At 30.8% G+C, this 20,532-nt stretch overlaps 1 protein-coding gene across 1 annotated transcript in view; it reads left to right on the top strand.

Annotated features, from left to right (window-relative positions):
- Positions 1-18,830, top strand: part of LOC134699426 (low-density lipoprotein receptor-related protein 8-like) — a 31,082-nt gene extending 12,252 nt beyond the window's left edge. The window contains exons 2-6 of the mRNA XM_063561021.1: positions 4,331-4,502; positions 12,542-12,754; positions 15,797-15,909; positions 16,558-18,537; positions 18,742-18,830. Coding sequence (XP_063417091.1) covers positions 4,331-4,502; positions 12,542-12,754; positions 15,797-15,909; positions 16,558-16,742 — 683 coding nt within the window. The 3' untranslated portion in view covers positions 16,743-18,537; positions 18,742-18,830. The remainder of the gene's footprint in view (positions 1-4,330; positions 4,503-12,541; positions 12,755-15,796; positions 15,910-16,557; positions 18,538-18,741) is intronic.
- Positions 18,831-20,532: the final 1,702 nt, after the last annotated feature.

Here is a 20,532-nt window from a genome sequence, read left to right as displayed (position 1 = left end):
TTGTATGTGTGTTTTACTTCATTGCAAACTACATACATCATGTGAGTATTTTTGTGAAATTATAATATTTTGTACTGACAACCTTTACAGATATCAAGGAAGTATTTGTAAGAGAGCTATCTACTTTTCAGTTTGTTTTTTACAATTTTCATCATTTATGGCGTTGGAAGATAATTGTGTCATCATATTACATGTCCACACTACCGAAATACCACTATTTGTAATTTAAAAAAAAACATTGGTTTGATCATCTTTTTTAGAACTCAGACTGTAGAAGAGTTGAAATTGAAATCGGTAAGAAAATGAATCTAGAAAGTAAATGGTCCAATTGATTATTACTCTGTGTATTTTTCCTGTACTCTATACAACATGGTGTTGATTATATATGCTATATATAACTGTCAATGCAGAATGATTCTTTGAAAAATAAGTAGGGGTCTTCTGCTATTTGTCCATTTATTATTTAAAAGCATGACAAATCAGAGTGTCCAGTTTTATTTGACAAGATACGACTTCATGAAGAACCGTTTCAAATGACAATTCATAATTCTTTGTGTGCGTCCTCTATTACGTGGAAATCGGTTATATCTAATCAATAAAAGACATGTATGGATAATGAAGGTGTACAGTGTCTTAACTAAGGTTCATATTTTCTATGTTAACTGAGGAGGTTCAAACATATATGTAAACGAGGACGAAGACGGTGGCATATTGATAACGATTCAGCAAAGGAAAAAATTCAACCATTCAAACCAATAAAAGATTATGTAACGTTCGAAATCACGTCACACAACTGCATTATCAGTTTGTTTCTGTTGTTTTTAGGTGGATTGTTATATGTTATATTGTTTGGGATTTATCTTCAAACTCACAACAAGAATACGGCTGTTGAACCACTAAACTGTTCTTCTTTTTTTTCTTTTTTGGTTATGTTATTTTCTTCTTAATTTTGTATAAATGAAATAATGAGTGATAAGTTTTGCAGTTGTTGATAAACATATATAAATATGCAGGTGTAATAAAATAAAATGATTTTTTTTTTTTAAGAAGATTAAGAAGGTTATCATACGAATTCGACCCGTGTTTGTATTTTGCATTTAATAAACGTCAGTACTAAACACACCAGTGGAAAAACATTAATTGAGTTGGCGTTAAAACGAATCCTTATTTCATCCGTTTCCATGTTGACACTGTAACATTAATTATGTTAATTCTGAAGTCCTAGAGTACATATATTATTTTTCGAATGTGAAAAAAACCCGCTTAATAATAACAAACTTTTTGTAGTGATCTTATTGCATAATTACGCTGTTTTCTTATCTGTTGTGAAATGTACTTTGATGGGACCCCAATTAAAGTGAAAGTTTTATCTAGCTTTATAACTTTGTAATGTTCTTTATGTGGGGGATAGCCTGTACCAATGACAGCTGTTGTCCATTTGTTTGATGTATTTAGCTTTTGATTTTCCATTTGATTGATGACTTTCCCTTTTGAATTTTCCTCGGAGTTTGGTATTTTGTGAGATTACTAGTTTCCTTTGCTTCATTAATTCATAACTAACTCCGAAACACTTCCAAGAGTGGAGAAAAATATACCCGAGGGACATTCAAACTCATAAATCAATAATAAACTGACAATGCCATTGCTAAAAAAGAAAACAAACCAAATTAAAAACCAATTGTTCAGTGAACTATTGAAGGTCTTTCCACCACTAACAATATATTTTGATGTTAAATATTAAAAAATCAGTTGATATGTCAGTTCCTAATATAAAGTTGGAGCAAAGGTCAAAATCTAGAACGTCCAAATAACCTATGACATTGACCTCAATTTCAAGGTCATAAACTAAGGATCTCAAATCAAAATACACTAGTTACTTAATATGTATGGTTTATGAGTAATTTCACTTTATGCACAATTCTAAATATAAGAGGGGCGAAAAACTCCCATTTATTGTCAACGCACCCTTTGAACCAAAATTAATGAGTTACGACATGCCGCAACTAACAATTTAGTAAACATAATTTGTCGATATCTTATAAAGTTAATCAAAATGAGGGAAAATATGCCAAAATCAAAATTAAGAATATGACCTTGACCTAATTTTCATTTTTTTGAACCAAGGATCTTAAATCAAAAGACCCTCGGTCTCTATTACTTATGGTTTACCAGTTAGAAATGCATATCTTTTATATCTTATACAAAAGAGGGATAACTCTCATATGGAGTCTCCGGATAGTTAAAATTGATCAAATCATCCTGAGGATATAGCAAGCAATTTGGTAAAATAAATTTGTCGGTTTCTAATACGGTTGCGACCTATAAGTATTAACAAGAAAAACAGTGTTCGGGGAGATAACTCTTATTTGGAAAAGAATTTTGATACGAGGTGTCAGTTTCTAAAGCGTATTTACTGTTTGGTATCATATACAATATATCTAAGCGACATCTTGTGAAACAAAATAACAGCGAAGGAAAGAAAATTAGGCGGTAGAAAACAAAATAATAATCAGAAGAAAACCAATAGGTCTTTCCACGGAAAAGTGGAAAGACCTAAATATTGCACGACACAAAACAAAGACAAAATAAAGACGAATCTTACCAAAAACTCGGGGTGATCTCATGTGCTCCAGAAGGGTATAATCAAATCCAGCTCCACATGTTGTACCCGTTTCAAGTATTTATAAAATTAGTATACCATTTTCAAAGCGAATTAGATCTGACTCGTCTAACCTGCACAGTACATTTGATCCTGATTTTTGTTGTTGTGATAACATTTTACCTTTTTTGTGATTTACCGTTTGCCTTCTTCTTTTTTTTACCGTACACTGTATTTACTTTATTAGATGATATGTTCCCGTAAGGTTTTGATATGCTACATATCATGTAAAAACCACAACTAAGAACATGGTAAATGTTAAGCGATCAATCAGATCAAGGAAGACTGCCTTATGAACATTAAGTCATAAAAGAATATGTGGTATGATGGCCACTGAGACAACTCTCCACAATAAATCAAACATGACACAGAAATTAACAACTATAGGTCACCCTAAAGCTTCCAACAATAAGCAAAGCCAATACTTCATAAAGGCCCCGAAATGACAAATGTAAAAAGATTCAAACGAGAAAACTAACTGCCTAATTTAGGTACAACATATTAACGAAAAACATGCCCTGTTAAACATATCCTAGTATTTTGCTTTCTTCGTTTACTCAATTTCAAGTTGCGCACATATGTTCGTTTACGCAGTCTCCAATTTAGCACATCTGTGTGCTTACAAAATTTCGAATGCAGCACAAGTGTTTCAAACAGCAAGTCAATAATTGCCAAGTCTTTAAAACAAAACAACCACATTTCTTACACATCGATAAATGGTCAACAAGATGTCTTGAAATAAGTAAAAGCAACCTTTAATTTAACACAAAGAACTTCACGATAAAAGCTTAAACAATGTTTGTCCTCAGTTAGAAATAATTTTTTACAGTAGTCGTTTGCCGTTTTGTCTGCATAAAAAGTAACATTTGCATTTAAACATTTTTACATGAATATAATTAGAAATTAAAGCAAGGTAATTGTATAAATATATTTAAAGGGAGCATCACAGGGTCACAAACTTGACCCCTAAACGTGTATATTCCCGTCTAACCTCGATATTTTAAAAACAGTATTATGAAAAAGTAAAATCACAGAAATACTGAATTTCGGAGAAAATTTGTAACGGAAAGTGCGAAATTAAAAACTCAAACAAATCAACGAATGTAGAAAATATTAAATTTAACTTTATGTTCCAACTAGCTAAACCTCTCACTTGTATGACAGTCGTATACATTTGTCCATTATTTTGACATTGATGTGCGATCAAAACTAACATAAATGATAGGTATAAATTTAAAAAAATAGTGTTACAGCAGGCAGACTACTAAAAATAGTAATTATATTAATCACTATTAAAACAAACAAATAATGTCAACGTTGACCCAACAAATTTTTGAGTTGCATACTTATGATGATACTTTGTTATAATCAAGTCTTTTAACAGTGTGTATGTGCACTGTAAAAATGAATATGCTCCTCAACAGTGTTTCCTATTTTGAGTGGTCAAAGATAAACTGCAACATGTAGAACAACGATCGATCGTTCGACGGAAAAATGATCATCCGGTCTACCTTTTAAAACTCAAAAACTATATGGGACACCAGATATCCCTGATCAAATAGTAAATAGCAAATATATGAGGTACATTATATATCTAAAAAAAGTAAAAGTATAAATGTAATTAAGTGTTTTGTAGTATATATTTTTATGAGTATTCGTGTTATTTTTCAGCTTTCACAGGAACAATTTTGTATTCAACCAACACTGCAATTATGGAGTTTGATATTGATACACACAATGTAAATGTACTTGTGGAGCAGAGCGATACTGTGTTCGCCATGGACTATGATTACAAAAACAGATTCATATATTTTCCGAGATACAATACTCATGACATCGTTCGGTATGTAAACGTTTATTCTGATTATGTCATTAGTAACATAAATTAGGGAATCTTTGAATGAAATTTGTAAAATCAAGTATTAAGAAAAACATCAATTGTAATCAGACATTCTAGTGATATAAATATATTGACATCTATGTTCTAATTTTCCATAAGATTAAAGTAATAGTGATACCTCAATGCAGGAACATTACACTACTACAACCTAATAACAATTCTAAATATAAAGTAAGGCTATCTACTCAATTAATTCAATTAATGTTTGACATTTTGAAATATGTCTTGTGTCATGCAAGATTTGTTTTTTTTTTAAATATCAACAAGTATTGTTAACAGAATTATCAATATCAGATATTTCTGACATTAAAACGTTGCATTGACAAATTGTTTTTTGTTCCAGTAGCTTCATACTACAAATCCTGATTGAGCTTGTATAGTGTAGTGTCTAAAACATCTCTCGTTCATATATTACATTTTGTCTCTATGTTATAGTATCAGCCCTACGTTAAATGGGGTAGTGGATTAACTTTAGATAAAACATTATTTATTAAAAAAACATGCTCAAACTCGCCTCATAAAGGAAAATAATTCAAGAACAGACATGAAAAAGTCAATGGGACATTGGCAAACTTTACACTAAAAGTCTTGCACTAGTTTTTGTTATATTTTGTCGGATAGCATTTGACATCTTTGGCCGAACAAGTTTATCATTTTTACATTATATAATCTATTGTAGGCTGGTTCATATTCTGGACGCCAGTATTTTCTCCTTTCTACTAAATTCTACACACAAAATACAAATATGAAGTTAAGAAATTGGAAAAAAATAATAAAAACCAAACTCGTTCAAAGTGTATATGTTACAGTAAATAGGTGAAATTAGGAATTACACGTAATTACTAAACGTTTCAGTAAATACCTGTAATTACTAGCCCATTTAGTAATTACATGTATCTACTAGTTGTTTCAGTGATTACTGGTAATCACTGATTTATTTTGTCATTTTTACAGCTATTTACTAACTTAATGTTTTTGTTTTAAAATTAAAAACATAATTCAAGATACCAAATAACAAAGTAAAGGGATAGGGATTTTAAGGGAGTATACTTAAGGATGTAGGAATATAAGGCACATCAAAAGTGCATACTCTTCAGTGTTTGTGAATTCAAACTGGAAACTGGTTGTTTTATAGGTTTTGAAACTCTGTAAATATATGTATGCAAGACAATGATATATATCTCCAATTGATTTTCATAATTTGGTTAAACTAAAATCTCCATCATGCACTGTGGTTTAAAACTTTAAAATAACTTTCTCCAAATATCCTGGATTTCTACCAAACATGGACAGAAGCAAAATTTTCATGATCATATGTTCATATCCAAAAGTAAAGTTTTTAAAAAGAATCCTTTTTTTTTCGTATATTACTTATAAATGGACTAGAGTTTGTTCCCAGTTAACATTTCATACACTATGCAGTTAAAGTTTTTAAAACATTAGGTTTTATAAACCATCCTGGATTTTTAGCCAATTTTGACAGAAGCTTCTTACAGTGCAAGTCAAAAGTTAGTATCAAGAGGAAAATTTTAATATGTTTTCCTCATTTTTGTTGAGCCTGCGATTAACAGCAAAAGTAGGCTATTTGTTCTGCAAAACCCTCACAACTTTAATAGCTTAATACATCGATAACCCATCTCCAGCTAGAGGTTGAATTGAAGGTCACATGAACACGTATTCAATGAGGTCCAAGTATTCACTCGCAAGTGCACAACTCATCAACCTTGTTTCTCAGCTATTTTGAATAACCAGATTGGCTGCTAACAGTTAATTATGATTTCACTATATCATTTTTATTAATGGTTTAACAACAACAAAAAATATATTTAACTTTTTTTATATCTCGAAGCTAATGCACACAACAGTTCATTCCAGTTCTTAACCTACATAACATTACCTTATCTATATAAGGTAGTAAGTCTAAATATTCTTAAAATTCAAAGTTTTCTTTAAAAAAATTAAAACATAATGCTTTAGGAGAATTTTCCATTTCTGATTTCCATGTTTGCTGAAATTGATAAAAAATAATCTGTATAATGCTCAATTTGAACCATTTTGGATTAAAACTAAAGTTATACTCGGATTTAACCAAATATTTGAAAGTCCATATTTATTCAAGATATTTTTTATAGAAATCAACCATTCAAATTTTACTGTACTGTACTTACTGATCTTTTAGCTAGTATTACCATAACTTTGATCACCTGACCATAATTCAACATTGTTTTAGCAGTCAGTAAATAGGTGTAAAAATTAATTTTAAAATTAGTAATTACTGGTAATAACTGGGCCATTTCAGGAATTACTTGTATTAACTAAGTGCATCGGGGATTACCTGTAATTCCTAAATTTTAGTAATTACATGTAATTCCTAATTTCACCTATTTACTGTAACATATCTACACGAATTAATCGTCAAAATCGCTTATCTAATAATACTACCATCGCTAACATGTTTAACAATACAAATCGTGGTTACCCGTCTTTCGATAAACGTCATGTCGAAAATGACTTACATGTCCCCGTCTTTCCATCAACAATACGGTAAGATCCACGTTTAATGTTCACACATTTTCTTTAAATTTTGAAACTGATATAACTTGAAAAACAAACAGTATTATTTATTTACTCAAATGAAACAAACCGGGATGCGGTATTCAGTACGTAGGTGAAGCTAGACGATATTTATCTAAACGCACGAAAGAACACCTGTGTCGTTTCAAAAGACCCGATAAATTCAAAAGTCTCATTTATCAACACATTAAGAAGAACATTCATCTATTTAACAGTTCGATCGTTCGAAGTAGCCTGGTGAATCTCATTCAAAGTGTGTACGATCACGGAAAATAATTGAATTACATTAGATTAAAAAGTTACAGACAGTCTACCCTCTCGGTCTTAATGATAATAGTATGGGAATTGGTGATATATCAAGAACCGATTATGTTATCATTTTGGATTTAGCTTCTAAAATTGCTCGTAAAAAACGTTCTCATGGTCGTATAAAAAATCGTAATCAAAGAAAATTTCGGACCAATCATACAAATATTTTGGACCTAATTTCTATTTCAAAAAACAACTGCTGACATTATCTGAACTTCCCCCACTGAGAACGAGAAAGACAATCAGCAATTTGGTTTTGTTTTGAAGGGATATACATTGCCTTAACTAATGCATTATTTTTTAAGTTCACGAAAACCATCTGTCTTACTAAAGTCATAACTCTACTTGATTTGCTAGTTTTCATATTAATGATTTGAACAACCGACTGATTATCAACATGAAAAATAACTTTTTGGTTAACAAAATGGGATTCCCAGGACATAAGAGCTGCTACAACTGGAAACAACTCTAACAATGGCATAACTCTTATGATTCCAGTCTCAGTCCAATGTTTTGTCCATATGCCTTGGGCCAACTGACTTGCAAAGTAGATCCAATACCCGCCTTTTGACCCCCTACACTATCCGTGCACAACTCTTATTTTTCATTTGAAACCCTTACATTGTCTGTTATTACAGTGACACCATTGTATTGTTTTAAAAAGTATAACCAAACTTCTAAATCTGCTTTCATCTGCTTGTTTACTCGAATTTTTCTTATCCCAATTTTTGAATTTATGAGTCTGCGACAGAAGGTGCGGCCTGGAGCAACTACCTTACCAGCAAAATTCAGGAGCCCAAGAAGGGATTGCATATCTGTAAGAGTTTTTTTAGAACTGTCCAAGGTTTTTCTGATTTTTTTATAAGAGTTTGACAAGTTTTTCATTTAGAAGTCGCATGATTAAACTCTGTGTATCAAATTCTATACCCAAAAACATAAGTAATGTAGTCGGCAAAGTAGTCTTGTCACTAGCAAGAGAAATAACTATTGTGTTGCATACCTTTTGGAATAACTTCAAAGTATTGCCATTTTTTTTATGTTTGGCTCGACTCGACATAAAGAAAATCGTCTAAATAATGGAGGATATCATCATTTCCGCTTTTTAGCTGTATTATCCAATGCAAAGCTTTTGCAAATTTCTCCTACAGAGCACAACTTAGTGAGGCCCCCATAGGGAGCATTTTATCAAGATAATTTTTACCCTAACATTTTATCCCCAACAAGTCAAAATCGTGCGGGGCAATTGGCAACAAACGAAAAGCCGCTTTTACGTCACACTGTCTTAATCGGGCAAAATCTGTGTGTCTATTAATCAAACATGCTGCTTCGTCCACTGAACTGCATTGCACTGAACAATGATCCTTATGAATAAAATCGTTTCTCAGGATAGGATAAATGTTGAATAAGTCTGAAATCCCCATCCTTTTTTGGCACTAGCCCCATTAGTGATACCTGAAGTGTACGAAAAGGTGGGTATCTGAAAGAACCAGCAATGCGAGCAAGTTTAACTTCCTTTATTAATTTTTCTTTAAAAAAATTGGGTAGCTGTAATGCACTTTTTTTTAATTTTGAACGCTCCCATGGTTCCCTAGAGCAAAATATTTTCACGAAACACAGTGTTTGAAACCAGATATAATTTCATGTGCTACATTGCTAGGTGGGTTGAATTCTAAATAATTTTCCAAGACTGATACGTTTATAGGAGTATTTTCTAATGAATATAAATTAATACTTTTTGTTAAATCTTCCTTGGGCCCAGCTATTACACTGGGCCTTTCTGTGTTTGCCACTGCATATTTCACATATGTTTTTAAACCTGATGATATATCAGTAGTATCCTCAAGTACTTCTGCAACCACGTGTCCGACCTCTTTTGTTTTCTTGGCAGTTCTTCTTTTAGGCATTTTTTTCGTGCTGCACTCTCTTTCCTCCTGTCCTGCTGGTCGTTCTTCTTTTCTTTTCGATGGCCCTTAATGGCAATCATATGGCATTTCTCTTGTTAGGCATCTCCTTTTTGGATAGTTTAACTAATTTGCACAACACCTGCTTTCTTTCCGACAGCAAACTAACAAGTGCCCGATATGGAAATTAAAAAATTCTATTCACGCTGATACGGGAATTCAAAAATTCTGATTCATGATGTGAGCACCGTCTATGGCCATGCCAAATACGGCATTGAGCTACAGGCTACAACACCCACTCACCCACACGAATATTTGATTGAATTAAACCAGACTATTGAAAAGATGAAATTTTTATAATCTCAATTAATTGCAATGCATATAGAAGAAGAACCTATATCAATACTGATCGAATTACAATGAGATGAAGAACTACGATCAAGAGTTGACGTATTTCTAAACTGTGTTGAAGTCCTTCCTTTAATCACAAAGTGATTAAAAATTAATCTAGAGTTGTCTCTCTTTATCTGTTGTTTACTGTAATTCACAAATACCAAAATTAAAATGATACTTTCTGTATATTATACTCATTTGTGTAGAGGTTCCATCTTCTGTTTTTCATTAATAACTTTTACAACCAATACAAAAACAATCCAGTGAATTTAACATACATTTTATTACATCAACTTGTATTTACATTTTCATAATCTCAATTATTAAACGTCTAAAATACACAATTTTAAGTGCATTAGCTTGATATTATGTGGCTTTATTTCGTGTGTATTTTAGTCTAGACGCCATCTCATAAACTATCAAAATGACCTAGGGAAACCTCTGATGGCCATATAAGATATATAAACATGAATATAACTATAAAAGCTCACGTATGGTCATCATTCTCTTTTTAGGATTGCATTGTTTGCAATGGGTTTCCTTCTGACCAACCTTCATTATGCTTTATTTTCCCTAGAAGATGTTATAGGGGGTCTTCTTGACCTCGGAAGGTCTTTAACATCGTTTCTTGCCTGATTTTTATTCCCCAAACGACCTGCAGTGGAATGGTGATGACCAACAATACGTGCAATTATCACAGCGACATACCTGCTTCCCCCATGTTGGATATCTACCATCTTGCTGCAGTTATGAGTTGTGGATGACCGATTACAAGGTGTAAATAACATAAATTTATAAACTTTGTTCTTTTAAGTGTTGAAAACACTGAGGATCAAAACATCTGTTTTAGTGTTTACGAGTACAGTAGCTGCATGTGCAGATAAGAACTGATAGAGGCGATATTTATTGATTAAACTCATGTGATATTTAAAACATGTTTAACTAGTTCTATTTCAACATTTTTTTTTTCAAAAAGTGTTTTTTTAATTTAAATTTCAATTTGGTGTTGCAATACTTTTTTTTCCATGTGTATAGATTATGCTAATTCGTGCAAATGGACTTTTCTAGTTCTATTTGATTTCATGTTATAAATTTTCCTTTAAATGGTGGATCGCGTACGATTCTCGCGTATCCAGCTCTAGCTAAGGGGTTAAACTGATGTTTACATGAATACAAATTCAATGATATCGAATTATTCACTTACAAGTGAATAATTAATCTTCAATGTTTCTTAGCTTATTTTGTGAAAAAAGCGAATTATTATTTCAATAGTTTACTGTCATTAATGAATGAACAAAACAAAATCCCATTTTAGATTGTTCATACATCTCGTAGCTAGTGCCCCTTTAATCAACTGCGATCGACATTATTGGGTAATTATTGTTCATTTTGACAACGTTAAAACCATTCTGAAGCGTTCGAAAGGTATAAATACGTCTAGAGGTTTATGTTTGACATCGTGAGTAGACATATGACGTCGCATTGTTTAGTTGCTAAAGACAATGCAAAAGTTTCGCGGATATTTTAATTATGTCATTTTACGTCAAAAATATTTGTTAAATGGTTTCTATTTCAATATGCTGCATTACAATTGAGATAACATTGTATTTTAAGCTTGGCCTTCGTAAAACTTGATTTTACTGTCGCAAATATCTAAAAAATCTACGTTTTACGAAAGCCAAGCTTAAAATACAATACAGTTATCTTCTAAATGATGAAGCTGAATGACGGATATGAAATGTCCGTAATTAAAAAAAAAGGTATGAGTGATGTTTTTATTTTTGAGTTTTTTAAATACTGTTTTTGAATCATTTGTTTTTTTTTTTGTTTTAAAAGAAAAATGCGTTAAATTTCCATCTAAAAAATCTGCCAACTTTAAATTTGAAAATTTGACTCGGGGATGGTTTTATATTTATGTCTCAATCATTCCAATGATCCTTGATGATATGTGCATAGAAAATATTCACGAATAAGGCTGGACACTTAATAAAATAATTGTGTTTTTGGATTTTAAGGTGATTACCCAAAACCGTAAACTGAGTGGTACCCTACTAAATGTCTAAAATAGAAAAATGTTAACCTTTTACGACCAGACAGAAATTACAAAAAATATATTATTATATTATTTAAAACAATTTGCAGCCGTGTGTTATTCCGGAACATTACACTCGTTAACTTAGCGTCTTTTTCAAGATCAGTTGCAGTACTACAAATAATAAACAAAAATACAATAGATCGAATACTAGATCTAATTCTGTTATAACGACTACTAACAAAACTAATAAATACAATAAAACTAATACTCAAAAGAATATCTTCAATTTTGCAGTCGAGTTTATATGTTGTCCTTAAGATAAAAAAAAAACACATTTTCTTAAAACATCACCAACTATTAAATATCCTCGAATTATGACCATATGACTTAAATACATACAATAATAGTTTTAAATAGGTTTGACATTAAAAATTACATTAGCAGATTCAGAAAAAGGAACACAATGGATACTTTGACTCCATAAGCTTATAATCTATCAGTTATACTAGCACTGGAAACTTTCTCGTCTATGATTTGCAGCCAACATTGATACAGTTATACATATATGTTGATACAATCGTTCAAATTAGTGGCACAATCCACATGTATTTGTTTACAAAAAACATGTATTCGTCATTGCATATCATTTATCCTAATTTAACATATTCAGTATATTGTGTGTGTGAAATATAAACCAGACAGTGGGGAGTTTTTGGTATTACATACATGAATGAATATAATTACTGTAAATAACTTTTATGATATTATAGATTTGCATATCCGTCAAAGAATAGAACATTACAAAGAGTTATCGAGTCATTACCATATCCATCAGGAATAGCAGTTGATTCAACTAATGATCATATCTACTGGGTTGCTGAATATGCACAGAGCCTCTTAAGATGCAATATGGATGGAAGCAATGTGATTGTGTTATCATCTCTAAGTTATCCTTTTGTGATACGACTAGATCTTACAAACAGGTATTACGTTTGATGTTTCTAGGAATTAAACAATGATGAATACTGCTGTTAACAAAACTTCACGTATACTTTTGTTTTTTGGTTTTACTTTAGAAAGCAATATCATAATGGTCAAATCGTTATCTTTCGTCGTTTGACATAGAACCATTTAAATAAATAGTATGCATAAACTGTTTGGTAGAGTGAAGACAAATACACAGGTGCATCAATACAATGAAAAAATCATTACTGCAAATACGAATATCAATTAATGGAGGACTGATACACATTTGTAAATGAGTACGGCTGAAAAAAAGAAAATCACAAAAATACTGAACTCCAAGGAAAATTCAAAAAGGAAAGTCCCCAATCAATTAAAATTTGTTAACGATCGTCTTATGCTTAGGTAAATCAAACATAGATTTCAATATTCCTATATTTCTCTCAACTATATACATCCATCTAAAAACATTGAAGTTGAAGGTACAGTTTGTGTTTGTATACATAATATGTATTTAAAAATGTGGTGGTGTTTATAAACTTGAACGAAAGCACTAGTTGAGTGTATATCGTGCCTTTGCTATCGTTTAATAACGAAATCAAACAATGGTCTTTTAAAACGAATAAAACATAGTTATTGATGTTTGTTACTAATAACATATAGATATTTCAGTCTTCTAGAATAGGTTCAATATATAACTGAGACAGCTGAACAGTTTTATGAAAATCCAAGTTGATTGTAACAAAAATATATATAAAGGTTACTATCTGAATTAGGTTCGAACTGAAAATCCCAGCTTTTTTTCACCTATTATCAATCCTATGCCACAAACAACAAAATAACAAGACATTCTGTAAAATCATAATACCTTGAATATATTTCATATCTATTGAACAGTTTTGCGGTGTTTTGTAAATTATACCATAGCTTTTGCTGAAAGCCTCGGTTTTAACATTGTTTAACCTCACGGGACATGGTATAATTTAGGTAAACACCGCAAAACTACCCATGAACCATAACAGGTTTTACCTATTGCAATTAGCAATGTTAAGATAGTTTGCATACATTGTTTTTGTTTTGATTCCGGTAACAAATTCCCTCGGTATGGGCCTAACATGTAACTCACCAATCTTTCTAAAAATCAGTCTTTTTGAAATAGGACAGCTGCTAAAAATGAACGTTGGTATAACTACATGTATCTTATACATTTGGGATGATGATTCCCGTCGTATTTTTTTCTCCAAAACGACAACTTTCATTTTGAAGTCTTTAGAACCAATCTAATGTTTGAACTATCTGAATATTCCTGAAGACAAATATTTGTACATTATCAGATCAGGTACCCATGCGGTACCTATACAAAAGTGGAGATGGCAAATTATTGCCAAAAAATAAAGGTTATGTGAGTTGTGTAGTTCCAGTGAGAAAGGCGACGAATTTCATTATTTGTTTTTCTGTTCGCATTTTAAGAACGAAAGACAATTATTTCTACACACTTAATTTTCAAATAGTCCAAATAGTATTACATTTTTCGCATTATTTAATAATTAAAAAAATCTGTCACAAGAAAAATATTTGCTTAAGTGTATTAATAAAAAATATTGTGTGTTCTTTCATGTGAATGTAGTGGCATAAGCATCTTAATGATCTTTTTTAAAATTTCTATTGAGGTCGATCTTTAATTATACATGTTACTAAACATGTAATATGCTATTATAATTTTTTACTTTCAAAATATCTTACTGAATCCGTTTACCTGAACTACTGTATCTGTATTTATAAGTTATGTTTCTGTATAAACTTGTATTTAGTTTTTTTTAGAGCATACAGTATCTATCTAATGCACACGAATAGTTGATTTCTCTAAATAGCACAATAACACACGTTGGTATAAAGAAATCGATTACTTAGAATATATCTGATCGTCGTAAAAAATTGGAGTATTGTGTTATAAGTACATGCCTATCATTATCATTATCTCGCATATCAGTACGGAACAACACCAAAATCAATTGGAAAATACTGTATCACAAAACTAATAATAGAACATTCCAATTACTGCATGTGGATTCAATGTGATGGAAATGATTACATTGATTATCAGAAAACGAATTGAATAATGTATAAAGGGGCCTAATCAAGACCCATATACTAGAAAAAACATCTTAGATTATGTTAAACCTATATAAGTCTATTCTATTTAAGTGATATAACATGCACATTTGAGTTTGTTATACATGTTTGACGTGAATTTTCTGGTATATAAAGAGGTATGCACATTCTATTACGTATATTTATAGAAATTGCCTTAATATATGTCCTGCAAAGTCATTGCTTTGGTTTCCATTAAATATATTCTTTTGATGTAATATGCATAAAACGGTATTTGAATTTTTCATGTATTTTATAAGTTACTGTGGAATCAACAATGCAATGCTACATGTATTATCAGAGTTAATTCTCGTATTGCTAATACAAATATTCATTGGAATCAAGAGTCATTGAGATATAGAATATTTTGTCTTCATGACATCTAGCACAACAGTAGCACTCAATGTGGAAATTAAGCCTCTATTTTTGGTTTCGGGTGTAAAAGCTAGCTCCTCAAAGATAGCATTTTATGTTAAATAATATGTCTCTCTAAGGTTAAAAAATCACGTTTTTTGTCGATGACGCTTTGCAACATACAACAGAAGTTGTTTTTCTCTTAGAATCAAAATGTAAGCACAATAATGTATGATTTAAAGTCTGTGTGTATGTTGCAGTTCAACTTTTCTGTAGTTCCATCGTTTTCATCTTATAGCTAATATGTTTCCCTCGGTTTTAGTTTATAACCTAGATTTGTTTTCTCTTAATCGATTTATGACTTTTGCACAGCGGTATACTATTGTTGCGTTTATTAAAGTGGTCATCGAATGTTTCGATTATCATAATCCTTATATGGCATTGTCCACATAACTGATAATTGTTTACAAATAAAATAACACCACATATGTATACAAACACAAACTGGACCTTCAACGTCAATGTTTTAGATGCCAAAACTTAGATTTTACTTTCAGATGGATGTATATAGTTGAGAGAGATGTAGGAATATTGAAGTCTAGATTTGATTTAACTGAAAAAGAGACGATTGTTAACTTTGTATCATCAACTGTGTATTGCATGGACATAGGTACGTTGTTATGAGTTAGCTTTGTTGTAGTGTTGCTAAAATGTAACAGTCCACCTGTCTATCTATCTGTATAATATGTTAATTAAAAAAAAACCAGAACCAACAATGGACGAACAAGCCTGCCTCAACGCAAGCAGTTATGCTGATAGAAAAGTAGAATAATCTCATACAAATGTCGGTAACAAATTAAATCCGCCATGCAAGCTCTGCTGTTGTTAACGTACTTGAAGGTATTACACAGTCTCTTTTAAGATTTGTTCTTGTTGTTAAAATACAGAGAAACATAAAAATAAGATGGGCGATGTTTATTTTTCGTATGGAGCATAATAAGGCTGATTAAATGATGTTTGTTTTACATTTGAAACACCATTAAACACAATTGTAAACATTTCTTTGGTCACTACTTCACTGTTCACCGGAGTACACCAGTCGTAAAGTTAACACCAGATTGAAAACAAACAAAACTTCGATACAGTTACATATAGATTTGATATATACTGTAGCTGTGCTCTTTGAGCAGTCGAATTGCATTGACTGTATATTCATATGTGACATACAGTCAATTATCGTATATCACCTTGTTTATGACGTTGACAATGCGTTTCCGTAGGGATACAAACTTTCAAACATTTGCTTCCAAAATTGTAGACACTGCCGAACAAAGACTGTATTGGATTAGACATGACAATGGTGACATGAAATCAGCTACATTTAATGGATCTGATGTAAAAACAATTCTTTCGACAAATTCTGCTAACAACACATATGCTATTGGTGTCCTTGGAAGCAATGTTTTTTATGCTGATAATAAACAATTATTAATTGTGGCTTAAACACCAGGATCCACGCCGACTGTTCTGTATAACGATACAAGTAGGATTGACAGTATATATGTGTTTAAACAGTCAGGTATGTAAAAAAATATTTCTAAAAAAATGTTTTACAAAAAGCTATTTCATGAAGAGACGTATTTTATTATATAATATTTATAAAATAGTATTAATTATGATACAACTATATCAATAATTGCATACATTTGTCATAATTTTACACTTTCCTAGTCTTTTAAATCCGAATATATGCAATGTAGGTGGGTGTATAATGGAAGAGATCGACGTGATATCTTTTACATCTACATTATTTGATCTACACAATTCATAATTTACAATTTCCGAATAATAATTGTTAAGTGTCATTACTTGAAAGTAAGAATGCATGTAAATATGCTTATAAAGTTAGTCAGTACTTTCAAGAGAATCATCTGGTGACTAACAATTGTTACCAAATAGATACAGGCAGTTAAACATCAATAAAAAAAATAGTGTTTACATGATTAATGTTATTGTTATACATAACGTCTTTTGTGCTTTACCTACATGTAATTTAGATTATTTTTTTTATCGATGCACATGCTTTTTTATATTCTCAGTATTTATTTTTTAAATATATATAAACACAAAAACATTATTTAGATAATGTATTTAATTTCAATAAACATGTGTAGTAATGTAAGAATGCTTTTTGTGGTTTAAAAAATGTTTTGATTATATGCAATAAAGGTAACAGAAACAAACTCATCATCATATTTTACAAGGAAAATCATGTTACAAAGGAATTCGTTTCGACTCAGTTGTGAAGGGCCATAACTAAAACACTGGTACTATACAATTGAACTTAACCATACAGTCATTTTAAAACATTACGTATTACTAAAAAGATCATACTTTAAAACTTATTATTTATGTTTTTTACATGTGATTATATCTGTTAATTTGATTTGCTAATTGCTTCCTAATTTTTCATATGTTTAGCTTTTTATTGAGTATATATATGTCTTGTTGTGTATACTAACCAAATGCACATGTGTAGTTTCACCCTTACGTAGCGTCTATGCATTCCATGCCCATTGCTTATTCAATGATATAATTTTATAAGTTACAATACAACCTTTATTTTATATGTTTGTATTGTCTTCACTGATGAAATGTATTCATATTGATATTTTTTTTTTTTAATAAAATACTCAGTTATTTCTTCAATCTCTTTCACTTATTAACTTTATTTTTCAAAATTCGTTGACTAACTTCATTTATCTGTCGTTGTGTGCGTTACAAATTTAAATAATAATAATTTTACTTGGCAAGTAACCTTTTCTACGACTGAAATTGCTAATAATGAAATTAACAGACACAATCAAGAGGCACTAAATTATACCCAAAATTTTAATATGGTATCAGTCTTACAAATATATTACTGTGTCCTCTATGTATTTAAATTCATGTATGTTATTTTATATTTAACCGAGAGAACTCGTTAATATTGTTTAAATGAATAGTATTGTAATGAATATGTTCAGAACATCAATATAATTCACAAAATATCAGTGTTCGAAATTTTTTATTTAGTTTTATTTACTTTCCGGAATTAGATTTTTTTTTATAATCCGTGAAAAACACAAAGAAATGAAAAAACACATCTAGAAGTACATCAATACTTTAATTATTCATTTTTTCAATTTAATACATCTCAACTGAGTTTGATGCATCACAGCCAGTACCTGATTGATGTGAAGGTTGAATGTAAAGATCATATATTAAGCAACATAACATGGAAGGAAACTCAACACAGGTAAAAAAAAGAATGGTAAATTCTTCAGTACTGCTTTTTTTGTGTGAGTTTTACCAATATGCTAACATTGTTTTCCAAAATTTTAAAACGGTCGACACAATTAAACTTAAATTAAACTTAAAATAAAAAAGTAACTTTTAAACTAAAAAAAAAGTCACGTCATCCGGAAATAATAAACTGACATATCTTGCCTTTGATTTGTAGTCAATCCAATGTTGTACCTATACTATTGATTCGACCATATGCAGCCAGATGCGGAATCTTATAACGAGAACTATATGTTGAAGGATTTAAGGTATGTTTATACAAAAACCTGATGAATTCTGTATGTAGCCTTTCATTTGGAATTTTAAAACTACCAATCGTGTCCGTTGCTGTTTGAAATTTTCTTTTTGTAACAGTCAATACAATTGTAAGTATTTTAAGTATTGTCAGCTAATTACCATATACAAATAATGCAGTATGAGTACATATAACATTAAGATAACAAGTTACAGGTAAAATACGTGTATGGCCGTTGACAATAAGCAGAACCCGTACTGCATAATTAGATAATACAGCCCAAACATAACAATGAAAAACGAAAACAAACCCAAACTAACGCCGTGATTAAATCAATGTATATACAAAACAATAAACACAACAAAATATGATATACAGTATCAAAATACAGCAAATTACCGGTTCCTTACTGGGGACCTCCAAATGCAGAAAGTGACGGAGTAGGACATGAACCATTCCTAAATGTGAAACAGCTGTGTTTTTAGTGAAAATCTGAAAAGTGTTGAAAGCAGCCGAAACTCGTCAAATCGCTAAAATGTTTGTTTGATTTGTACTTTCATTTTGTTATAACTGTATTGCTATTTCAGTCTTTTTGCTGATAGTAAACTATCTTTTCGAAATTCGAACAGTGGCTTATATTTGTGAATGTTTAAGTTAATTGTCACAATGATGGATTGTAAAACACTTGCACTTATTGTTAACAAATGGTGTTTACTATTGTTACTATCTAATAACTGTGTAAGACGATTTCAAGTCAATTTACATTTCACCAACTTAGTTTGTGGTAACGTCAAATAGATGATCGTATTCATATACAAAGTGATAGAATGTGGTGTCACCGACATTTACCGACATTAAGCACCGGACCTTTTAGAATATAAAAATCGGAATAGAAAAAGAATAGTTTGTTTTTAATACAATGTGGTTTCTTTCTAGTTGTTTCAAATTGAAGGCGATAGCTCAAACTGTATTTTATGACAACAGATTCATGCAGTCATAACATATGTTCTATCTGTTTAAATCGGTTAATGTAACAAATGTTCCTTAAAGTAAACGTTTACGTATCGCTAGTTGGCATTTATCAATAATCTGAATGAATATTACTCATTTGCCTTATCATGTTAAGATAAACATATAATTAAAAATGTGGTAGCTCCTATGCTTATAGTCATTGAATAAAGAGCAACCAAACATTATATATTGCAATATGCATGTTTTATACATATTAGGCATGAATTAGCGCTTAACATCATACATCTGGTTTTCCTTCCTTTATAGATCAAACTGGAGTGGTGGACTACAGTTCAAATGTAAAACATAAAACGGAAACATCAATTCAGATCGAAAGGTAAGCATAACGTGTTGATTATATTATTGCAACATATAGTTTATGTATACTAGTATATTAAGTAGAGATTATATCTAAACAATCATTTGTATTGACTAAAACAAATATCTTTGACGTAATCGAGTAATTTTCCAGTGTTTTGTGTTATATCTGTATACTAGCTCGTTTGATGCTGCATCTTGTATCCCCTAAACACGTGTGTAATCTCGTGAACGTCCCAAACACAACAAATTAATAGTTTTCTAAAATGCATTGATGATCAATTGGAATTGAAACAGAAAAAAAATGAATATATTGGAAAAAATCACCCATTTAAAGTGTTTTTGCATGTGTATGTAGTTACCTTATGCGAAGAGGAATATTTT

This window comes from Mytilus trossulus, unplaced genomic scaffold (assembly GCF_036588685.1).
Source record: "Mytilus trossulus isolate FHL-02 unplaced genomic scaffold, PNRI_Mtr1.1.1.hap1 h1tg000070l__unscaffolded, whole genome shotgun sequence".
Taxonomy (NCBI): Eukaryota; Metazoa; Mollusca; class Bivalvia; order Mytilida; family Mytilidae; genus Mytilus; species Mytilus trossulus.
Note: the sequence above shows the minus strand (reverse complement) of the source record. Positions and strands in the feature narration are given on the sequence as shown.